Raw genomic sequence first — 22,063 nt, forward strand, 5'->3', positions numbered from 1 at the left:
GATTGCTGAATCAACACTGACCAGTGCACTTCATCATAATTATCAGGACATACTACTGCCAGGGGATTTATAAAAATCCCACTCAGCAAATAATTGCCCTGCTGTTAGGAGATAGTCAGAGTGTTAACACACTGTCACAGTCCAGCGTTTAGTAAGATATTCAACATTCAATTACTCTTGCTGAGAACTAAAAGGAAACATGATCATTTCTCAGCTACTGCAGTTATGCTTCCACATGAATTCCAGTGAACAATCTTGTTAATCCCCAGATATAGTTTCTTTTAGGAGGTAGAAGAACTACTTTAAAACATTAATGATTCAGAATGAAAAACCTTGTTGAAATGATTTCAGAGCCATTTATGTTTTGTTTTGTTTTTAAAAAGGATTTCAAATGTATAGATTACTGGATTGCAACAGACTATGGAGTTATTGCATACAAAATGAAAATAAAATAAAAGGATATTATGTTTAACACAAAATGTATTTGGAAAAATCCTCTACAAAACTCTATATAAAAACTATGATAGCACCAAGTAGGTGTGTGAGGTCAAATATGAAGCATCAAAGAAATTTAATCTATTTCAGAAGATGTCTTCTCACAAATAAGAATAATCTGTATTTTTTTAATTACACAAAATATATGTTAGATAAAACTTGAAGAAATGTAGAACCAATGTATTCAGTTTGAAAAATGCTACAAACCAGCCCCAAATCCCTAATTTAGTATCTGATTTTGCTACCACTGAGGTCAATAACAAAATGTTCACTGACTTTAATCAGTTCTGAATTAGTTCTTTATACAGGTGTCACACCACTGAGTCCAGTAGTGTTGTACCAGTATATGCAAGGTGACTATTTAGTCAACTGTATCCAATTAATATATTGGGCATGATTCTGCAGTCTCTATGCAAAAGCTCACTTGATTTCAATAGGAGATTTGTCTGCAAAGGACTGGAGGATCCAGCCTATTACCTATAACAGAGTCTATATTGGATGTGTTTGTGATAAACCATTTATTCAGAGAATGAAGAAGTCATAAATGAGTGATGAGTAGAGTATTTTCTCCCAAGTGGGATTAATTACCTGTCCTCCAGATAATATATATTCTGTTTAAACAGAGAAATAGAAACATTCATTATTGTTATTCTGCCTTCACATTGCAAGGTTTAGTTCAATCCCTCCAATCTAAGATTTTTGTTTAATACTAAAATAATGACACCATCATGTTCTAAAGGAAAGACAGTGCCGGGGTGAGGAAATATTGGCGGCTGATAGTCTTTGCCATAGAATACAAAACTAACCACAAATCCTGCAAGACATTGAGGTCCACTGCAGCCAACAAAATCACAGTGGAATATTTAGGCCCCTTCACATAAATAACCGCTGCTGGAGTATTTAGACCCCAGGATAAAACAGGAATAAACTACTTTGAGGGCCTAATATAGGGAACACAACAGCTGTGGTACCCAGCCAAGACACCACAGCCCAATCTCCTGCAAGGAGTAAGGCTATCCCATAAATACATCATCAATCTTTCATGGATTCTGTGTCTGACTGACACTTTATTCTGTTTATTCTAATTCTAATGCAGCATCTTGACAACCAGATCAGGGATGAGAACTTGGATGTGTGAGTGGTGGTGTATAAAACAATGTTCCCACAGTGAAGAAACAGAGCTGGGAATCAGGAGAACATTCCAGGTTCTCTCATGGACTTCCTATTTGATCTTAGGGGAAGATTATTTTTTAAAAGTGTCTAAATTCATATTTAGGTGCCTAAATAATGGCCTGATTTTCAAAAAATGCCAAACACCCAACAGCTCCCGTTGACCAGGTGTTGTTGGTTCTCTGTATTTTTGAAAAACAAGTCACTTATTTCTGAAAATTTTGTTCTTACTCCTTGTCATAGGTTGTATCTCTAGGGCACCCCAATGGGTGAGACTGAGCACCTCTCTTGTCACAGACATCCTTCTCTGACTGTAGGTGTCACTGTTTGCTAGTTTAGAATGCAGAGAGTGGTCATCTAGCCATACGTTTTTGGGAGTTTTTTCCATCCTCCAGGTTTGACAGGCATCACAGGTGGGCCGAGCCGGGGCTGATTGTGCCAAGAGGAGCTCTTTAACCCCTTCTTGACTGGGGTGAGAACCTGTTCCACCACAATCTCCTGTGCTTCAGTTTCTGCATTTGTAAATTGCAAATTATAATTCCATTTACTATTTACTAACATCATCCCTTCCATAAAGACAAAAACAACCTGTCATAAAAGGCAATTAGCCTATGGCTTGGTCACACCATTTCTCCCAAAGGATTGAAAAAAAAATCCCTCTAATTATCCAATGATATCCTGTTAGAATATGGTAAGTGCTATAGGTTATTCAGGTGAATATGAGAGTGGATAGAAGCTCTTCTTTACAGGACAGATCTGGACAATTACATGGGATTTTGTGACAACATAAGAAACCGCTGCTAAACAAAGAAATACTTTTATTTCCCCAAGAACATGTACATGTGATTAAGTAAACTAGTGTTCCACTAACCTTCAGTGTCTCTTTATGTCTGTCTGTTTCTTTGTGTCTGCATGTGACGCTCTCTTCCCTGCAATAACACATTCTGACTGGTTCATTTGATAATTCATTTTAGTTAAGCCAGCACGATTTCACAATGCAAATAAACTGCACGGGGATAGTGTGAATAGCTGAGTTACCTCACTGGTTACAATGGGACCAGTAAACAGTGAGCTAAGATTTTCATGAATGGACATAATGCTGTGTGGAAGAGAAGAAAGAAGAGAGGATGGAGCTGTGTGACAAAGGAAGGAATAGAAAAGAAGCAGGAAAAGGGTAAAGCCACAACAAAGAGGAAAATGTTGAGGGATGGCTCCAGGCTTCAGTGGCAATTAAAATAGGCATATGGGAGAAAAAGAGGAACTAGAGAAGAGGGAGAAAACATGATGGGGAGAAAAGTAGAGGAGAGACGTTATTAAGGGTCAGAGCAGCACTGATCATGCTCATTCTTGGACAGGTAATACCTGTCAATTTAGCAGTATTTACCAGATTCCAAGTGACAGAATCTAATAGGGAGCAAACTCTGTTAAGTTAACTGAGGGAACATTACCTTAACTGTATTTGCCTGCCCAAGAGCTGGGAAACCAAAGAATCAGTGTATACATCACTCATCTTGAAGTTTCATTAAAGCTGGGATACCATCAATGCCACTTCTTAATCAGCCAGAAGGTTGCTGTTGAGAAATGTATGGTACTTCATCTTCATGCCTTCTTCCATCCCATCCGTAGTCTCCCTCTTCTTGTACACCAAATGACCTTTCTCTCCTCCTTACAATATACTTATTCTCATAGTATATTTTCAAAAATTACCTCTGCAAGATTCCTGCATCACCTCAAGCTCATATTAGCACCAAATGCACTAATGTATATTGGCCAAATTTAACCCTATAATAATTAGATTGACTTCAGTTGCGTTGCATCAGGGATAAATGTAGTGCTCTGTATCTCAACAGTTTACTCTATAACTGTTCTAGATTGTAAATTCCTTGGGGCATGGACTCTGTCTTCTGTGTTTGCACAGCACCAAGCTGAAAGTCGACATTCAACTTATAACTCCCTCTGTTCAGGTTTCAGAGGGGTAGCCGTGTTAGTCTGTATCAGCAAAAACAACGAGGAGTCCTTGTGGCACCTTAGAAACTAACCGATTTATTTGGGCATAAGCTTTTGTGGGCTATAACCCACTTCATCAGATGCATGATGAAGTGGGTTATGGCCCACAAAAGCTTATGCCCAAATAAATTTGTTAGTCTCTATGGTGCCACAAGGACTCCTTGTTGTTTTTTCCCTATGTTCAATTACCCACCAGTGGAATAATCCCAGCCTCTTGCTGGCACAAATGACAGTAATACACAGAAGAGAACTTTTTCACAGATCTTTGCTATGTACACATTTCATAGATCACTCAGCCTATTGCTTAAACTCTGCCACTAATGCTACCCACAGGACTGGAGCAACTGGTGCATTGCCTGGAGAAAACAAACCACAGATTATACAATTTTGATGCAGAAAAAGGACCTTTAGGTAGCAGGAATTTTTAAAGAGTGATTTTAAAAAAAACAGGTCTCAACTATTCTTTGAACGCATGGCCCTGCTTTGTATGCCTAGTAGCAGTGAAGTGCCTAGCAATTATGTGCCTAGCAGGAGCTCCAGGAGCTATTGTTTCTTGTCCAGGAACAATGTCTCCCAGAGGTCACAGGGATCCCTGTTACTGCATTATATTTTTAGAGGGTACAGCATGAGCCCAGCAGCTGGGCCATTCCCACCTCATCCCACTCCCTTTGGGTTAATTGGCACAGGCAGCAGCACTAGCCAAGAACCAGACTACCTCTGCTCCTGTTTTCCCTGCCAGCTCAGGACTCCAGCACCCTGTCTTGCTGAGCGAGACACTCCAGTCTGCTGTAACACAGATCCAGGGTCTGAATCACTTGCCCCAAAGCTGCAAGTTTACCTGAAAACAGCTTACAGTAGTGTGCTTGTCTTTAGCACTCAGATGCTCAACTCCCAATGGGGTCTAAACCCAAATAAATCCGTTTTCCCCTGCATAAAGCTTATGCTGGGCAAACTCATAAATTGTTCGCCCTCTATAACACTGATAGAGAGATATGCACAGTTGTTTGCTCCCCCAGGTATTAATACATACTCTGAGTAAATTACTAAATAAAAAGTGATTTTATTAAATACAGACAGTAGGATTTAACACCACCCTATACTGAAAACCCACCGACCGCTACGCCTACCTTCATGCCTCCAGCTTCCACCCCAGACACACCACACGATCCATCGTCTACAGCCAAGCACTGAGGTACAATCGCATCTGCTCCAACCCCTCAGACAGAGACCAACACCTACAAGATCTTCACCAAGCATTCTCAAAACTACGATACCCACACAAGGAAATAAAGAAACAAATCAACAGAGCCAGACGTGTACCCAGAAGCCTCCTGCTACAAGACAGGCCCCAAAAAGAAACCAACAGAACTCCACTGGCCATCACCTACAGTCCTAAGCTTAAACCTCTCCAACGCATCATCAGTGATCTACAACCCATCCTGGACAATGATCCCTCACTTTCACAGACCTTGGGAGGCAGGCCAGTCCTTGCCCACAGACAACCCGCCAACCTTAAGCATATTCTCACCAGCAACCATGCACCGCACCATAACAACTCTAACTCAGGAACCAACCCATGCAACAAACCTCGATGCCAACTCTGCCCACATATCTACACCAGCAACACCATCACAGGACCTAACCAGATCAGCTACAACATCACCGGCTCATTCACCTGCACGTCCACCAATGTTATATATGCCATCATATGCCAGCAATGCCCCTCTGCTATGTACATTGGCCAAACTGGACAGTCACTACGCAAGAGGATAAATGGACACAAGTCAGATATCAGGAATGGCAATATACAAAAACCTGTAGGAGAACACTTCAACCTCCCTGGCCACACAATAGCAGATGTAAAGGTAGCCATCTTACAGCAAAAAAACTTCAGGACCAGACTCCAAAGAGAAACTGCTGAGCTCCAGTTCATTTGCAAATTTGACACCATCAGATCAGGATTAAACAAAGACTGTGAATGGCTATCCAACTACAGAAGCAGTTTCTCCTCCCTTGGTGTTCACACCTCAACTGCTAGCAGAGCACCTCACCCTCCCTGATTGAACTAACCTCGTTATCTCCATACTGATTTATACCTGCCTCTGGAGATTTCCATTACTTGCATCTGAAGAAGTGAGGTTCTTACCCACGAAAGCTTATGCTCCCAATACTTCTGTTAGTCTTAAAGGTGCCACAGGACCCTCTGTTGCTTTTAGCCAAGAACTGTCTTTCTTAGGCCTGGTCTACACTAACCCCCAAATGCGAACTAAGGTACGCAACTTCAGCTACGTGAATAACGTAGCTGAAGTCGACATACCTTAGTTCGAACTTACCGCGGTTCAGACGCGGTCCACACGCGGCAGGCAGGCTCCCCGTCGACTCCGCGGTACTCCTCTCGCCGAGCTGGAGTACCGCAGTCGACGGCGAGCGCTTCCGGGATCGATTTATCGCGTCCAGACCAGACGCGATAAATCGAACCCAGAACTTCGATTCCCAGCCACCGAACTAGCGGCTGGGTGTAGACCTGGCCTTAGGAGAGCACAAAGACTGTAATTATGCCTGCCCCCCGCCCATGGGGCACAAAGGGTGGGTGAACAAGATCTTGTGACCCTTCTATCTTGCAGCCCTGTGCAGAGGCTGGCATAGTCTCTAGACCACCGTATGCAAGTGAATGTATATGCCAAAGATAACTTTGATGTGGCACAGCAAGACCAATGAGACTTGCTGATCAAACATATATTTGGCAAGTACTGCAAGACAAGCTTAATGTAGACTGAGAATCCTTTGAAAATAATCATTTATGAAAACAGAATATAGAACTATAAAGAAAAGAGAAAAGTACATTACTTACTAATACTATTAAAATGTAACTGAAAGTCTGTTGGAGAGCTAGGAAAGCTCACACTCCCTTTTTAATTTAAATGGAATTTGTAATGGTACAAGCTTTGGAAAGTCATGCGAGACATCTGACTTGGTGACACGTAGGTGAGGAGTGTGTATAAAACACCCACAGACAGGTGATTGGGGGTGCTTCTACTTTTGAACTAAAGTGGTTACATTTTTTTTATCTCCAGGAAATATGAGTACCTAGGGTGAATGATAATTTCAGCCCAGGAATGTTTTGGAGATAGGATAATAATAGGTATAATGGTAAAGAGGGAGGAAATAAAATGTAAAAGGTAAGAGCTAATTCATTCTTCAAGCTCAGTCCTTGGCCTTTCCTGAACATAGACTGCCAATAGTAACAAATTATGTATGATCATTTTGTGATGTGGACTGTTCATTTGGGACCAAGATCAAATGACCAAACCTGCAGCCTTGCCTCTTAAACGATGGATCCAAAGATCAGAGGCCAGTGCTTTATCTACTGAGTCCTCACCTTTATAAGAATAAAACTGCCAGGTGTCCAAAGACAGAGTGGGTGTCAAACAGTGTCACTTCAGACCAATTGTTTTTCAAGTGCTTACAGGACAGCACTAGATTAATCAGGTGTGCCTTTTGAATATTCATTATTAGGCTTTGGTAAGGAAATTATTTATACAGTTTTATCCTGATGTAACTTCACTGACTTCAGTGGACTTAGCTTCTGATTTACACTGGTGTAAATGAGAGGATAATCAGTCCCTCAGTACCATTCCTTTTTGTTATGGTCTCTGCTTATAGGAACAAATGCAATTGAAAAAATAAACAATGTACTCAGTTGTTATTTGACTTGTGGTAAATTAATCTTCAACACTCTTTCAGACAAAGCAGAACTGAAAAGAGACCTGAAGGTATTCTTTTTTTTTCTGCATGAATTGACAAACATGATAAATCAGTAGATAATAATATATGTGAGTGAGTCACTGAATGCTGCAAATCAGTGGCTCAATTATGATTTCTGCAATAACAATAATAAAGAAAAAAAGACAACACTGATATAAAAGTCTATGGAACCCTCAACTTGCAGCAAAAGAGCTACACCTTTACCTTATTCAGAAAGTGAGTTATAGGTCTGTATAGCAGACTCAACCAACCTTGCAAGCAGTGCATCCATAGCCTTGAAAGTGAATTGACAAAGGTATAGCTGGAAATTAGGCCTTATATCCAAACATAGAATCTTACCAGGCCTTCCAGTGTGGGCCTGGCTAAGTTCATGGACTAAAGAATCTGTCTTAAGGAAGGCAGACACAAAACCTCTTCAAGCCCAGAGTAGTTACTATGAACATAAGGACCTTGGTCAGTATAGATTTGTCAGTGTTTACTCTCAAGCTATGAAAATCTCCTGCAGGGCATGAATGACCCCGATATAAGACTGGCCTCTTGAGAGCCAGTTGCTTAAGCATAGTAAGTCCCTGACACAGTAGCTGGACTGCATCACAGCTAAACACTGGTTGAAAATCATAGGGACTACTGCCAGTCCAAAAAGTAGCAACTTTGTTTTGTTATTGGTGGTTTCCCAACAAAACTTCATAGATTTTTATAGATTTTAAAATAAGAAGGGACCATGTAATCACCTAAACTGATCTCCTGAATAACAGAGGCTCACCAGTTTTTAAGTTGATCAGGTCAGAACCTTCAAACTGCATGACAGTGACCTTGGCCTTGCATTTCAGCAGAACAATCTGAATTCTGACGGTAGGAGTCTTCCTATAAGTGAGAAGCTGTAGCTAGAGATTTAGAAGCTATATCAGAGATTTAAAAAAAAAAAAGCCTTAACAGTATTCTTTGACACTTCTTGACCTTCTTAAAAGAGCTCCAAAAATTTCTGTTTCTGTCCTCAGGAAAGTGCTGAAGACATCTTGGACCATAAAAAAAAAATTATACCTTGCCTCACCACTTAGTAATTAGAAGCACATAAAGTCAAGGCTGCCAAGAAGTGGGCCTTCCTTCCAAAAAGCTCAAAGTGTTTACATTCCTTTTTCCCAGGAAAGGAAGACACCTTTCCCAAATTAGACTTTCCAACCACTGCTGAGATCATTAAAATGCCAAGGTAAAAGGTAGAAAAAATAATTACAATTATTCTCTCAGTATTTAATAGAAAGAGTTGAGCTTCTCTGAGGCAGAGACAGTTGAAGCAGAATGATTCTACACTTCCTTTGCAGACTCTAACAAGCAGTCTTTAATAGGGAAACCTACCTTGTTCTTCTCTTGAAGCTCTGTTATCAAGGAGCTTATGAGGATTCTCTGCTTTGGAACTTCCAAAGGAATGTCAAGAGAAACTGATACCCTACAAACTGAGCCTTGGAACCCTAAGTGTCACTGAGAGGAGAGGAAGAGGCAGTCAGCACAGCCTCCTCAGCAGATGGGGAACAATAGGGCATTTCAGATGACTTCTCAACTGTATCCTCCTCTGACAAAGTGATGGATGTCACATCCTGTAAAACTGCAGAACTAGGAGAATCAGTCTTCTTGATCTTTATAGGAGGTGCAAACCTAGGGCTTGTCAGCAATGAAGACACAGGTCTCTTACCAGCCCCCCTCTTACTGAGGACCCCTCTTCTCTTGATGTTACAGAAGAAGGAGGTGGAAGACTACAGGGACAAAAAATCAAAAGGGCACAATACCCAGAGAATGAAACTGCCTTGGTAAGTTTTCCAGCCAGGCAGAGAAATGGCCAAACAGAAGATCCTGTACCTGAATCAGGAGCACTACGAAGAACACCGGCAGAACTGAATGAGCCAACTTTTCTGAGAACAGAGGGTCTCACATGTTTGCATGTGTTTCTGCTCTTGGATAAATAGAGGATCCCATGGAAGGTTGACAATATCAGTCTAGCCGATCCCAGCTTGGTGGATCCCAGAGGAGAACGGACTGGGCTTGGAACCAAAGATGGATCTGAGTCCTTCAGTGTGAGATTATGAGCTTGGGGCACCCCAGATGGCCAGTAATGCTCAAAGAGGTCCTGTGGCTGTGTTGCCAGGCTTACAACTCCCACATTATGCCTCTGTGGAAGTAATGCCATGAAGGAAAACTTTCATAGTTTGGGCTGCAATTTTCCATACTTGGTCTCTATCCAAAGATGAATTGGTAGTGAAAAATTGAGCAAAATCAGTTCCACTGTTTAGGAGCAGAAGGAGAATGGGGGAAAAATACACATTTCCCATCACCTTGCATAGTAGTGTGGAGGAAAAGCGGGTCAGGGGTGAGTCAATACTGTTCCACTGATTCGCTATTCCTTCTTCCAATGACACAGACAATTATAATAGTAGAGGTTACTTCAGCCTTTGACATACAGAGTGTCTCCAAAGCTGCTAGAGCCCTGGATTTTGTCTATCATACACCTACAAGAAAAGTCTGACTTTCACTGCTATTGTGTTGTGTGCCCAAGTACATCTGGGAATATGAGCTGTTAGAATCATGCAGTGACTGAGACATGCAGTCCCTTGTCCCATCAAGCATGGCCTTTTCAAACCCAATCCTGTGAAGTACTGGACAATTCCTTTAAGGTGCTGAGCTCCTTCACCTTCCATTGATTTCAAAGGCAGCTACAGTTTCTCAGCACTTTGGAAAATTGGCCTCTTAATCCGTTTGCCACATTTACTTGCTAATATGTACTTAGAGGAGACCAGGTAAAACCTGCACACTTATGTCTGAGTTCACTAATACAAAGAGAGAAAAGCAGATATATTGTACATATTCATAATAGAAACATTAAATTAAAAAATCTTATTTTTAAAATATTAATTATATTTAAAAGGGATCCATTAACACAATAGTACCAATTTGAACACTGCAATTGTGGACTGATAGCAAACTTAGCTTAAGAAACTGTTCATGATTTGATTTATAAATGTAAAAAGAGAAATAATAAAATAAAAATATAAAATAGACCTGTGGGACTTTTTTTACTCTATAATGTGCTCCCAACATTTGTATTCAAAGAAATAATCTGAACAAAGGCAGAATTTTTGCTAACCCTGTCATGCAATTTTTAGCTCCTTGCATTTTTAAGGTATCTCGTTCATCATAAAACACAGTACTTATATTGTTCATTTAAAAGCAGATAAGGAAAATATTGTTGAGCATAAATACATATAAGCTTATTAAAATCCAAAAGAGAGGAGTTCAGTTTTTCTAATAGAATTTAGATAACAGTGTTGACACCTTTTCAAGATATTTCTTTCTATATTCCACAATGGAATCTCTTGCAAAAAGCAACCAGTAGGTGGAGCAGACAACATAATTTATTACTTGATAACAAGGGCATGGAGTCTGTAGCAGGTTTCTTCATAATTATGGGAATCATGTAGGAGAAATTTTCTTCAAACAAAGGAAGCTCATATATGTTAGTTGTTACTTGTCTAGTTATTGAAGCTATTGATACATAAAGCAAGTTGATTAAAAGCTCAGTATTTCATAAGCATAGAATTTTAGAGTTCATAATTTATTTCTCCAGGCATTATTTTCCAACTAACTTAGTTTTATTCAAATGAAAAATCACTTTCTATTTTCAAACCTCCTCTTATAGCTACAAAGTTTGGGCTGTATTTGTGGTGCATGAACAACACCAGCTACACAGAGACAAAAAATAGATGTGTTTATTTTCTAAACCTGTAAAATTTATTTATGTTTTGAAGTTAGTGGGATGCATAACAAACAATTTTCAAGGAATAATGCTGATTAAGTGTGTGACAACAAATTAACGCTATTACTGCTAGTAAATATTGATTATGCAAATATGCTCAAATGTTTAGATTTCTTTCTGAAATGTAGATGTCCAGGAGATACTCTTATTTTTAAATTAATAAATTCATAAGGTCTGTTAATTCAAGCACTGATATATAGCTGAAGTAATCATGTATCTGTATTAAAATGTTTGTCTAAATATAGTGCATATGTACAAACATCAACAATAAATTTCTATATTATTGCAAATTCTTATGAATAAATTGAGTTCAATATTTACCAACAAATATAGTAAAATGGTAATTTTAAAATGTACTATAATAGGGTATAATTTTTTTATATATATACTCTGTTAAAAGCTATCACTGAGTTTATTGATCCATGTTTTATTTATTGTAAGCATGACACAGGTTAGACAAAGTGTTACACTATATTAAATACTACATTAATTTGTAGCCTTTGTAAAAATGTAACTGTTGAACTTGTAAGCACTGAGGCGCTCTAGTATTCAAATTGTTGCAGTCAGAATGGCAGTCAATTTTAATGTTTGTGCTGCAGAACATAAGGAAAAGACATCAACATGATATCTCAAGCATTAGCCCCACAAGCATCTAAAGCTACAATTCTGAATAGTCTGTGGAAGACTGACTTCTTCAGATCTATGATAGCCTATTTTTAGTCTACAGATGTTAATCTTTAGCAACATTTGGGACTTCCTGAATTATAAAATATCCTAAAATAATGTTATGTCAGTATTTTGCTTGAAATTTTATTTCTCATTCAGCTATGGTAAAATGTTTATGGAATAGGTGATGGAAATAGCAACAGCAGAAAATACTGATATTTAATATCGATAACCTTTAACATTATATTATTTTACTATCTGTCACAAAGAAGCAAATCAATATAGAAAGGAACTAAGAAAAAAACTCCAAAATCATATTTCAATACTTTTGCTAAACTCATTCATTATATCAAACCATCTTGCTGCATAAAGAGGCAAAGTGCAGATACAGCAATTTAAATGAGTGCCAGTAATGTACAGGAATTTAACTTATTTTTTCTTATTAGGGTATTTTTTCTTAATAGAGGGGATTTATTTTATAAAATAAAAAAATGATAGCTCAGCTCCTGGATCACAATTCAGTACCTAACTGTGACTTCTGTGGCAAATTTTGTGGCTTCAGGGTCACCCTGGCAGTGAGCAAAACCAGAGTGTTTTTAGTTCTGCAAAGCCTTGTCTGTCAAGCTTTGTTTTTGCTAAATCAGAAACCCAAATCCATAAGACCACTATGCTTACTGCTGCCCTCCACCAGGAAAACCTTAACTTGAAGACTGAGGTACAAACGTTGCCTGCCATCCCTTATAGATGAATCTTGGGGTGTAAAAGTCCCCACTTGTAAAGGAAAATGCAGTTTTCTAATGTGACACTATCAGGAACAAAATGAGTTCATTATATTTTAGACCACAAGTCATTCAGTTCATCTCACTAGCCATCTAAAAGAATGGTGAACATGCCATAGTTTAATTTTTCAGATACTAAAGGTCTAGAACATTTTATCCACATTAACACTTGGTTTGTTAGGCTTCCTTATTTCTAATATTTTTGATTGATGTATCTGCTTAATATTGGAATTATTATAAAAAAAGTTATTTTTTCCAAATAATGGTCCAAGAAAATGTAAAGACTTTAAGAACATTCTATGTGGAAAACGTACTATTTCTACAGCTGGCCAAATTATTTGTGGTGAATAATATTCAATTACTAACTTAGGCCTTTTCTCTGTTTGCAAATTGCTTCTGAACAGACCTTGAATTTTAGTAATTTTGCAATTAAAGTTACTCATTTTTACTAATGTATTCACTTTTCAAAACTGACATACAATTAATGCAAACAAGTTTCAAACTATGGGTCGATCATAAATGATTCAAAAACACTGAAAAAGGCTAAACTTGCTGCCACTGAGTCACATGGTATTGTTCCTGCTCCCTGACCGGATGACTGATAATTTTTATTGTAACAAATAACTAACAATGAGTAGCAAACAACAAATAGGAAATAATGAATAACCAATGTTTTGTTCATGCCTGAAATTTCACATGTAAAGACAGGTATTCATGTGAAGAACAAATATTCACCAAACAATCATGGAAAGAAAAATAAATTTGCACAAATGTTCACAAATAGGGACTAGCAAGGAACACAAACATAGTCAAAATAGAACAGCCCTTCAAAATTTGAACAATTGTTCTTAAATCCTGTTTTACCATATAAGATCAGCTCTATTAATTACTAACAAATTTGACTTCCTTCCAACCACATTGTATAGGAAGACTTGAAAAGTCTAGAACTTTTAGCAGTGCAAACAAATTAATCAGTAAATATTCAAAATTCCAGATGCATACCTATGTGAAAATAATCAAGGTAAATGTGCTGATCCAGGCAGTTCTGTGAAAAGCTTTAGCTGAAACCCTACATTTACAATGTATTTTAAAACACAGCAGAAGAGCACAGTATCAATCCAATCATTAGCTCAATTAAAAAAGAAAAAATGAAACCTCTCCTCAGCTTAATAACTTGTTAGTTCTTGACAAGTGCAACCACACAACAATAAGCCAGTCAAAATGAGTTTTTAAAGCGAGGTTATGCCCTTCGTGTTGTGTTATCACAGTGGCAGATCAAACTGCTGACTTGGACTCTTTCTGCCAGCAGTGCTGTTACTGCCTCTGTGAAGCTGCTGTCACAGAATAGTCATGGTACCTGCTCTCACCTATAGAAAAGCACTAAATTGAACTCAAAGTAGTGTCTTTGTGATATCTTTTCAACAAGTCATGTCCCATTCAGCCTGCTAGTTTATCTCTGTCAGGCTGGGGGCCCAAGTGGTTTGCATGAGCTGTCAGGGACAGGTATACCAACCTGCTCTGTGCTGAGGAGGTAATGCATCTTTCGGGCTTGGTGATCCTTTTTCTTTTCTTCCCTTTCTAGGTCTTTTTTCTCCTTTTCTTTCTCCTTCATCTCTGCAAACTCCTCTAGTTCTTTCCTGCATCAAAACAACTCTTTGTTATTTACAGTCCAGAGGTGAAAAAAGATGCTAACATTTTTTTTTTTTTAATTCTTTCACAGCTGGTTTTCCATGGCATTCAACGTGCTGCCCTCATCCATTAACAATCAATGGAAATCAGTGGAATGTTAAAATCTACTTGGTACATTCTGCAGTATAGCAGATGGATTCTATATGGATGTAACTAACATTTGGTACCATTAAAGTGGTTAAATCTACATTCTATGTGTATTGTACAGTATACCGTATTTATTCATAATTCATTCATTTATATTCTTTAGCTTTTATTTTGAGGAAGATTTTGATGGTATTATTTAAATATTTTGATAAAACAGAAGTAATAGATATTCTGTGCACTGTTTGATCAAAAATCATTTTACATTGAGTTTCTATAAATAGAATTTATTTTAATGTAATAACTTCTTTCAAATGGACATCAGCATTGTAAACTGATAGTTTATATTTCAGCTAGTACCTTGTGACAGAGTGATAGATCATGACCCTGTGACAGACCCTCTACCCCTTCTGCCCTTGTGTGAGCAGAAGGGTTAGAAGGAGGAAGGGTAAGCTTGACTATTTGATATCCCTCTCATTGCTGGATCACTGAGCCCTCTGCAGGGTTGAGGATCTGTGCATGGAGAAGGGTTGGGGCATGGGATGCAGGCAGGTGAGCGGGGTCTAGGGGCATACACCTTTCCCTCATTAAATACATGTGAAGTCCTTGGGAAAGACACATGCAATATTAACTTTCTTGGACATCTCCCTCCTCAGCGTGGAGCCTTTCTGACAAGCAGCCACAGTCATGAGGAGTCCACAGCAAAGTCACTGCCGGGAAAACAGGTTGTGGGGCTGGGGTTCCTGGAGCCAGTGTGGAGGGACACAAGGTCTGCTGAGCAAATGTTCCTGTGCCTCCAGTAGTTCTTGGAAGATCCACAGGTAGCAAGAGGCTGATCCCACTGTCTGCTTTGCAGGGGAGCGGCAAGCCCATATTTCCAGTAGAACAATCTGAGGTAAAATTTGCAGAGATTTTCTCATCAATGGCTTCTTCACATGGATTTTCTGCAAGAGGACCAGTCTGGCTCCAAATTATGCAAAATTGTAGAGTAAATTAATGTCCTATACTAAGCATAATTCAGTGTTATAGTTCACAGTGCATGTGTATTGAATTATTTTGACCCAGTTAAAAGAGGTTAGCTTGAGAAACAGCTAGTTCAAATTAACCTGTGTGTGAAAGACACCAGCTTTGTTCAGTGATTAGGTGAGTACATTCTGGCCTTTTTTCAGAATATGTTACATAAAATAAAAAGTGAAGACAAATGCACAGTTCATATGTCTGGATAGTAAATAACACAGCAAAAAGATATCTGGGATCTGATACTTCTCCCACAGAAGTCAATGGTAACACTCCCATTGACATCAATGAGAGCAGGATTTGGCCCCTGGAGAACAAGGATCAAATCAGGCAAATATTTAAGCATGTGTATGTAACTTTAAAATATGTAACTTTACTGATGTGAGTAATCCTACAGGCAAGTCAAGTTACCTCAGTCAGTGTTTGCAGGATTGGGCTCCAGTTTTGTAATACTAGCTGTTATAATTATCATAATGTTAATTTAATCCACAAAAACATGTGAAATGGTAATAAATGCCTTATAAATATATGAATGCAGTTAAAATAAATTCTTAAAGAAAATACATATTAAAACTGTATCATTTTTATATTTGATTCATGCTAGAGTCTTTCAACTTTTCTTTACCAAAATATTAATCCACAACACCTGGTAAAATGAGTAAAATGTTAAGTAAATCATGCATGTTTTTTCTTCAAATGTGCAAGACAAAAATAGAATGAAAAGGAAATACATTAAAGGTAGGGAAAGATGTATAGGTCTGTTTTAATCTCTGCAAATATTTTTTGTTGCAGTTTACTGTTAAAGGCTGCTAATACAATATTTCATACAAGGTTACTTATGAAACATACTGACGTTTAAAAATCACCACGCTATGCTTTTGCAGCAGTGTAATTTTTTTCCAACATAAGATTAAATTGCAAAATAAATGAATTACTTAGAGTAGCATGGCCCCCATTTTGCCACCCTTCTCTTGAAAATTGCTTATTAATATGAAAAAAGAAGTTGGAAAATAGCCTCTTTTACTTTATGCATAGCATTTTGGGGCCTCGCAGCCTGCAGACCTGGACTAGCTGCACATTTTAGATTGTGTTGGCAAGCGGGTACAATGACCTTTCTGACCTGCATCTCAAGGCTATTATTAATCGCTAAGTAACCTGCTAAAGCCAAACAAATTTGTTTCCATTGAAAGGATCTCTATCTGTGTCTGAGAATTTGTGCTGTACCAAACAAACCTCATTAACTGTGTCCATTTTTGACAAAGAACTAGGAGTTGGAGAGATTGGCGACCTTTCTTTGTCCTTAAGGTACAGACTTCAGAGCAGTTATATGTGGGTAAATAAGTATTTTTACAAGGAAACTCTTTGTTCTATATTAACCATAAATAAAAAATAAATAAAAGTGCATGTGTTATCAAGTTTACTTTTTTATTTTAGGCAACTTTATATTTAAATATTTGTGCACATATTCTATATTTTACATATTTAATACTGCATCTCATTCTTTTTCATTAGATTCTTCCATTCAGCCTGAGTACCATTGTAATAGCTGGTAAACTGCCTATAAGTATATGATCATAACTTCTTCCTATTTTTATCCACTTTTACCCAACAATGAATAAGAAGTTATATTGTTCAAGAGAAAACTGGTGAAAATCTCCAAAGAAAGATATCTATATCTATATCTATATGCATTTTATTACAGATTTAATGATAATGAAGGGTAAAATATTTGTCCCATGTCATCAGTTAAATTCTACATGATTTAGAATGAATTATTCATTACCATAATTTGTTCAAGTCAAAAAAAGTTTAGATCATTTGCTGAAATGAAGTTCAAGGCAATATATAATTTTATTAGAAAGTACTATCCTAAGATCATCACAATTCCTTACAAATAGCCACACATTTTTTCATTAATGTTCTACACGAAACCACTCATGAATGTAAATTCTTTTAAATAACTATAGAATTTTCAATAGATTTTAATATATTTTCAACAGCCTACATATTTTGCTAACATTTTCTGTTTCAGTAATATTGTGTGTGTAATGTTTACATTACTTTATATATGTCAACAATATTATAATAAAGTAATTACCTCTGAGGCCTCTGTCCTTGAAGTCATCACAAAATGTAAAGTATATACTAGTCTAAACATTACTATACGTATAGACTGCTTAGCAAAATGATACCAATTTAGATTTATTCTAAAATGATTTACACCCTGAAATCCCCACATGTTCTTTCTACCACACTTTAAAGATTTGATCTTAGTCCCATCGATATCAATGGTAGTGAGATCAGACCCAAGGAATTAAATGAAAAAGACATTAAATATGACTTTATATAATTCACAGTATAATATTTAGGCTCTGAGACTATGGTTTGTGCAATGGGACAGTTGGCCAGTATGTAAAGAGAGTGATGAGACCAGCATATATGTAAAGTACATACTACAGACATTGCCTTAAGACATCATACATCTACCAATAACACTGAGATCTACAACCACATGAATATATGCTTGCATACAAAAAAATAAAATAATCCAAAACTCTCTGATGTCAATGGAAAGACTCCCAATGACTTTGATGGACTTTGAATCAGGCCCTTCCTCCCAACTGTCTCTATTTTTCTTTACAAACAGTACATTCAACAAGTACTAATAAGTAATCCTTTCTCTGTGAATGCCTCACGCAATCAAGGATGTAAACACTTCATATACTGTGTTACCCCCTCAACCCCAACCTCTTCATTCACAGTGATCAGTATTATAACCTCCGCTTCAGGTCAAAACTTCCATTGACTCCTGTGGGTGCTCCATGTGTGGAAAGGGAATTGAATATGGCCAAATAGAATCAGAGAATCATAGGACTGGAAGGGACCTCGAGAGGTCATCTAGTCCAGTCCCCTGCACTCATGGCAGGACTAAGTATTATCTAGACCAGCCCTGACAGGTGTTTGTCTAACCTGCTCTTAAAAATCCCCAATGATGGAGATTCCACAACCTCCCTAGGCAATTTATTCCAGTGCTTAACCACTCTGACAGTTAGGAAGTTTTTCCTAATATCCAACCTAAACCACCCTTGTTGCAATTTAAGCCCATTGCTTCTCGGCCTATCCTCAGAGATTAGGAAGAACAATTTTTTTCCCTCCTCCTTGTAACAACCTTTTATGTACTTGAAAACTGTTATCATGTCCCCTCTCAGTCTTCTCTTCTCCAGACTAAACAAACCCAATTTTTTCAATCTTCCCTCATAGGTCATGTTTTCTAGACCTTTAATCATTTTTGTTGCTCTTCTCTGGACTCTCTCCAATTTGTCCACATCCTTCCTGAAATGTGGCGCCCAGAACTGGACACAATACTCCAGTTGAGGCCTAATCAGTGCGGAGTAGAGCGGAAGAATTACTTCTCGTGTCTTGCTTACAACACTCCTGCTAATACATCCCAGAATGATGTTTGCTTTTTTTTGCAACCGTGTTACACTTTTGACTCATATTTAGCTTGTGATCCACAATGACCCCCAGATCCCTTTCTGCAGTACTCCTTCCTAGGCAGTCATTTCCCATTTTGTATGTGTGCAACTGATTGTTCCTTCCTAAATGGAGTACTTTGCATTAGTTCTGGCTTTGTCTTCACTACCCGCCGATCCGGCGGGTAGCAATCGGTCTATCGGGGATCGACTTACCGCGTCTAGTGAAGACGCGGTAAAATCGATCCCTGATCGCTCTGCCGTCGACTCCGGAAATCCACCTCAGCAAGAGGCGGCAGCGGAGTCGGCGGCAGCGGTCGACTTTCCCGCGTCCTCACCGCCAGGTAAGCCGACCTAAAATACGCAACTTCAGCTACGGTATTCACGTAGCTGAAGTTGCGTATCTTAGGTCGGACCCCCGCTGCAGTGTAGACCTAGCCTCATATTGAATTTCATCCTATTTACTTCAGACCACTTCTCCAGTTTGTCCAGATCATTTTGAATTTTAATCCTACCCTCCAAACCACTTGCAACCCCTCCCAGCTTGGTATCATCCACACACTTTATAAGCGTACTCTCTATCCCATTATCTAAATCATTGATCCCTTCCGGGCCCCACTCGTTATGCACTTCCAGCATGACTGTGACCCACTAATAACTACTCTCTGGGAACAATTTTCCAACTAGTTATGCACCCACCTTATAATAGCTCCATCTAGGTTGTATTTCCCTCGTTTGTTTATGAGGTCACGCGAGACAGTATTAAAAGCCTTACTAAAGTCAAGATATACCACATCTACTGCTTCCCCCATCCACAAAGCTTGTTACCCTGTCAAAGAAAGCTATCGGGTTGGTTTGACATGATCTGTTCTTGACAAATCCATGCTGACTGTTACTTGTCATCTCGTTATCTTCTAGGTGTTTGCAAATTGATTTCTTAATTATTTGCTCCATTATCTTTCTAAGTAGAGAAATTAAGGTGACTGGTCTGTAATTCCCCGTGTCGTCCTTATTTCCCTTTTTATAGATGGGCATTATATTTGCCCTTTTCCAGTCTTCTGGAATGTCTCCCGTCTTCCATGACTTTTCAAAGATAATTGCTAATGGCTCAGATATCTCCTCAGTCAGCTCCTTTAGTATTCTAGGATGCATTTCACCAGGCCCTGGTGATTGAAGACATCTAACTTGTCTACGTAATTTTTGACTTGTTCTTTCCCTATTTTAGACTCTGATCCTACCTCATTTTCACTGGCATTCACTATGTTAGATGTCCAATTGCCACCAACCTTCTTGGTGAAAACCGAAACAAAGAAGTCATTAAGCACCTCTGTCAAGCTAGAGCATAACCGTCTGTGTTTTCATCAAGCTTTGTGGTGACAGAAAATAGGAATTCTGCACATGCAAAAATTGTTTTATATTAATTTTTGGAATATTTTTCAAAAACTGGTCATCTGTTTTGTGAAATTCCTATGTCAAGAAAAATATGTGCACTTTTGGTGGATGCTGTGTGCAAAATGATCTGCAAAAGACTGAATAAGCAAAGGAACATTGATGATCGTTTGGGAAAGAAGTACATTTGCTTGGTACCACTGTAGTGGGGACTGTTTAATGACATCCAAAATGTGCCCATGTTTACGAGCTGATGTGCTCAGAGATACTTTTCATCGTGATTCAGATAAGATTGTGCCTAACAAATCTGTGAGGTAGCTGGTGACTTGTATATTATTTATTATTTCACATTAGGTTTTAAAATAAAAGCTGTTCATATGCCAACATAACTTACTATTATTCTGATGTTTCATTATGAAACATGCAGTGGTGTTGGCTATGAGATGCAGATTTGGATTACCGTGCTCCTGCTGTCTGTATAAAGGTTAAAAATACATATAGAATATTGTTCCTGGCACTTTTGGAAAGATCTTTACATGATGATTTCAGCAATATACAGATTTTAATGGTGCTGCATAGAACAGCATCATTTCACAGATTTATACTGACCTACATTTATTGAACTTTATCAAAATATTGCATTTTGTTTGCATTTTAACAGGAATTTTGTGATCTTGTGACCAGATGACCATAAAATCATAGTATTAATTAAAGTAAAGGGCATTTGGGAAATCAATATGCAGTATAATTTGCCTAGAGTACCCAGAAGGAGCACAAAGTTATTGTGATTTGAAATAGCTTAGCCCTCAAATCATAAAATTCCTGCAACATAGGCAGTAGGTAACCTTAGCATAAGAGAAGCCAGCCTAAATCAATTTTACCTTCCCAACTTTATACATCATCCTTCCCCCTCAAACAAAGAATATGGAACTCTAAATGCAATTTCTTAGCTACACCAGTATATATCTATTGATTTAATGGGATTGTACTGGTGTATCTGAGAGCAGAAGCTGACCTCCTGTATTAAAAATGGTTCGACTTTACCAAAAATATTCAGTAAAGATTAAACACACGCATATGTCTAGCCTTGGAGGAAGAATGTGTAAAGCATAGATTATGGTGCTCTGTACACAGATGTATTTATAACAGAAGACATACATTACCTTATATGTTAGATATGTGACATCTAGTCACCATTCCATTCTCGGCCTTATAGGAGTCTCTATTTCTGTTCAGTATCAGAGGGGTAGCCGTGTTAGTCTGGATCTGTAAAAAGCAACAGAGAGTCCTGTGGCACCTTTAAGACTAACAGATGTATTGGAGCATAAGCTTTCATGGGTGAATGCCCACTTCGTCTGTTGCTTATTTCTGTTCAGTGCATCCATTATGTACTGTTAATACTGAAATGTCCCCCAGCCTGTTTTGACCAGCTACTGATGCCTGAGAGATGATGTCATGCAATAGCACAGTGGATTCTTGAGTATGTTTGGGAAAGAAAGGTGCCTGCCTGCCACAGCTGAGTAAGCAGAAAGAGGGACATCTTTTTGAGGAGGGACAGATCCTCAAGAGGTGGAGGAGTTTGGAAACTGTCTTGCTGGTGAGTTATTGTGGCCCAATACTATTCTGAAACTATCTGCCTTGTATGTGGCACTTAGAAAGATACTCTATTTCAGGGGTCGGCAACCTTTCAGAAGTGGTGTGCCGAGTCTTCATTTATTCACTCTAAT

The 22,063-nt window shown here is 38.3% G+C and overlaps 1 protein-coding gene across 1 annotated transcript in view; it reads right to left on the reverse strand.

Annotated features, from left to right (window-relative positions):
- The window catches only part of SPATA17 (spermatogenesis associated 17), a 179,317-nt gene that overhangs the window by 81,052 nt on the left and 76,202 nt on the right, over nucleotides 1–22,063 (reverse strand). Inside the window, 1 exon segment of the mRNA XM_065401691.1 lies at nucleotides 14,198–14,321. Coding sequence (XP_065257763.1) covers nucleotides 14,198–14,321 — 124 coding nt within the window.

The sequence above is a fragment of the Emys orbicularis genome, chromosome 3, assembly GCF_028017835.1.
Source record: "Emys orbicularis isolate rEmyOrb1 chromosome 3, rEmyOrb1.hap1, whole genome shotgun sequence".
NCBI classification, from domain to species: Eukaryota; Metazoa; Chordata; order Testudines; family Emydidae; genus Emys; species Emys orbicularis.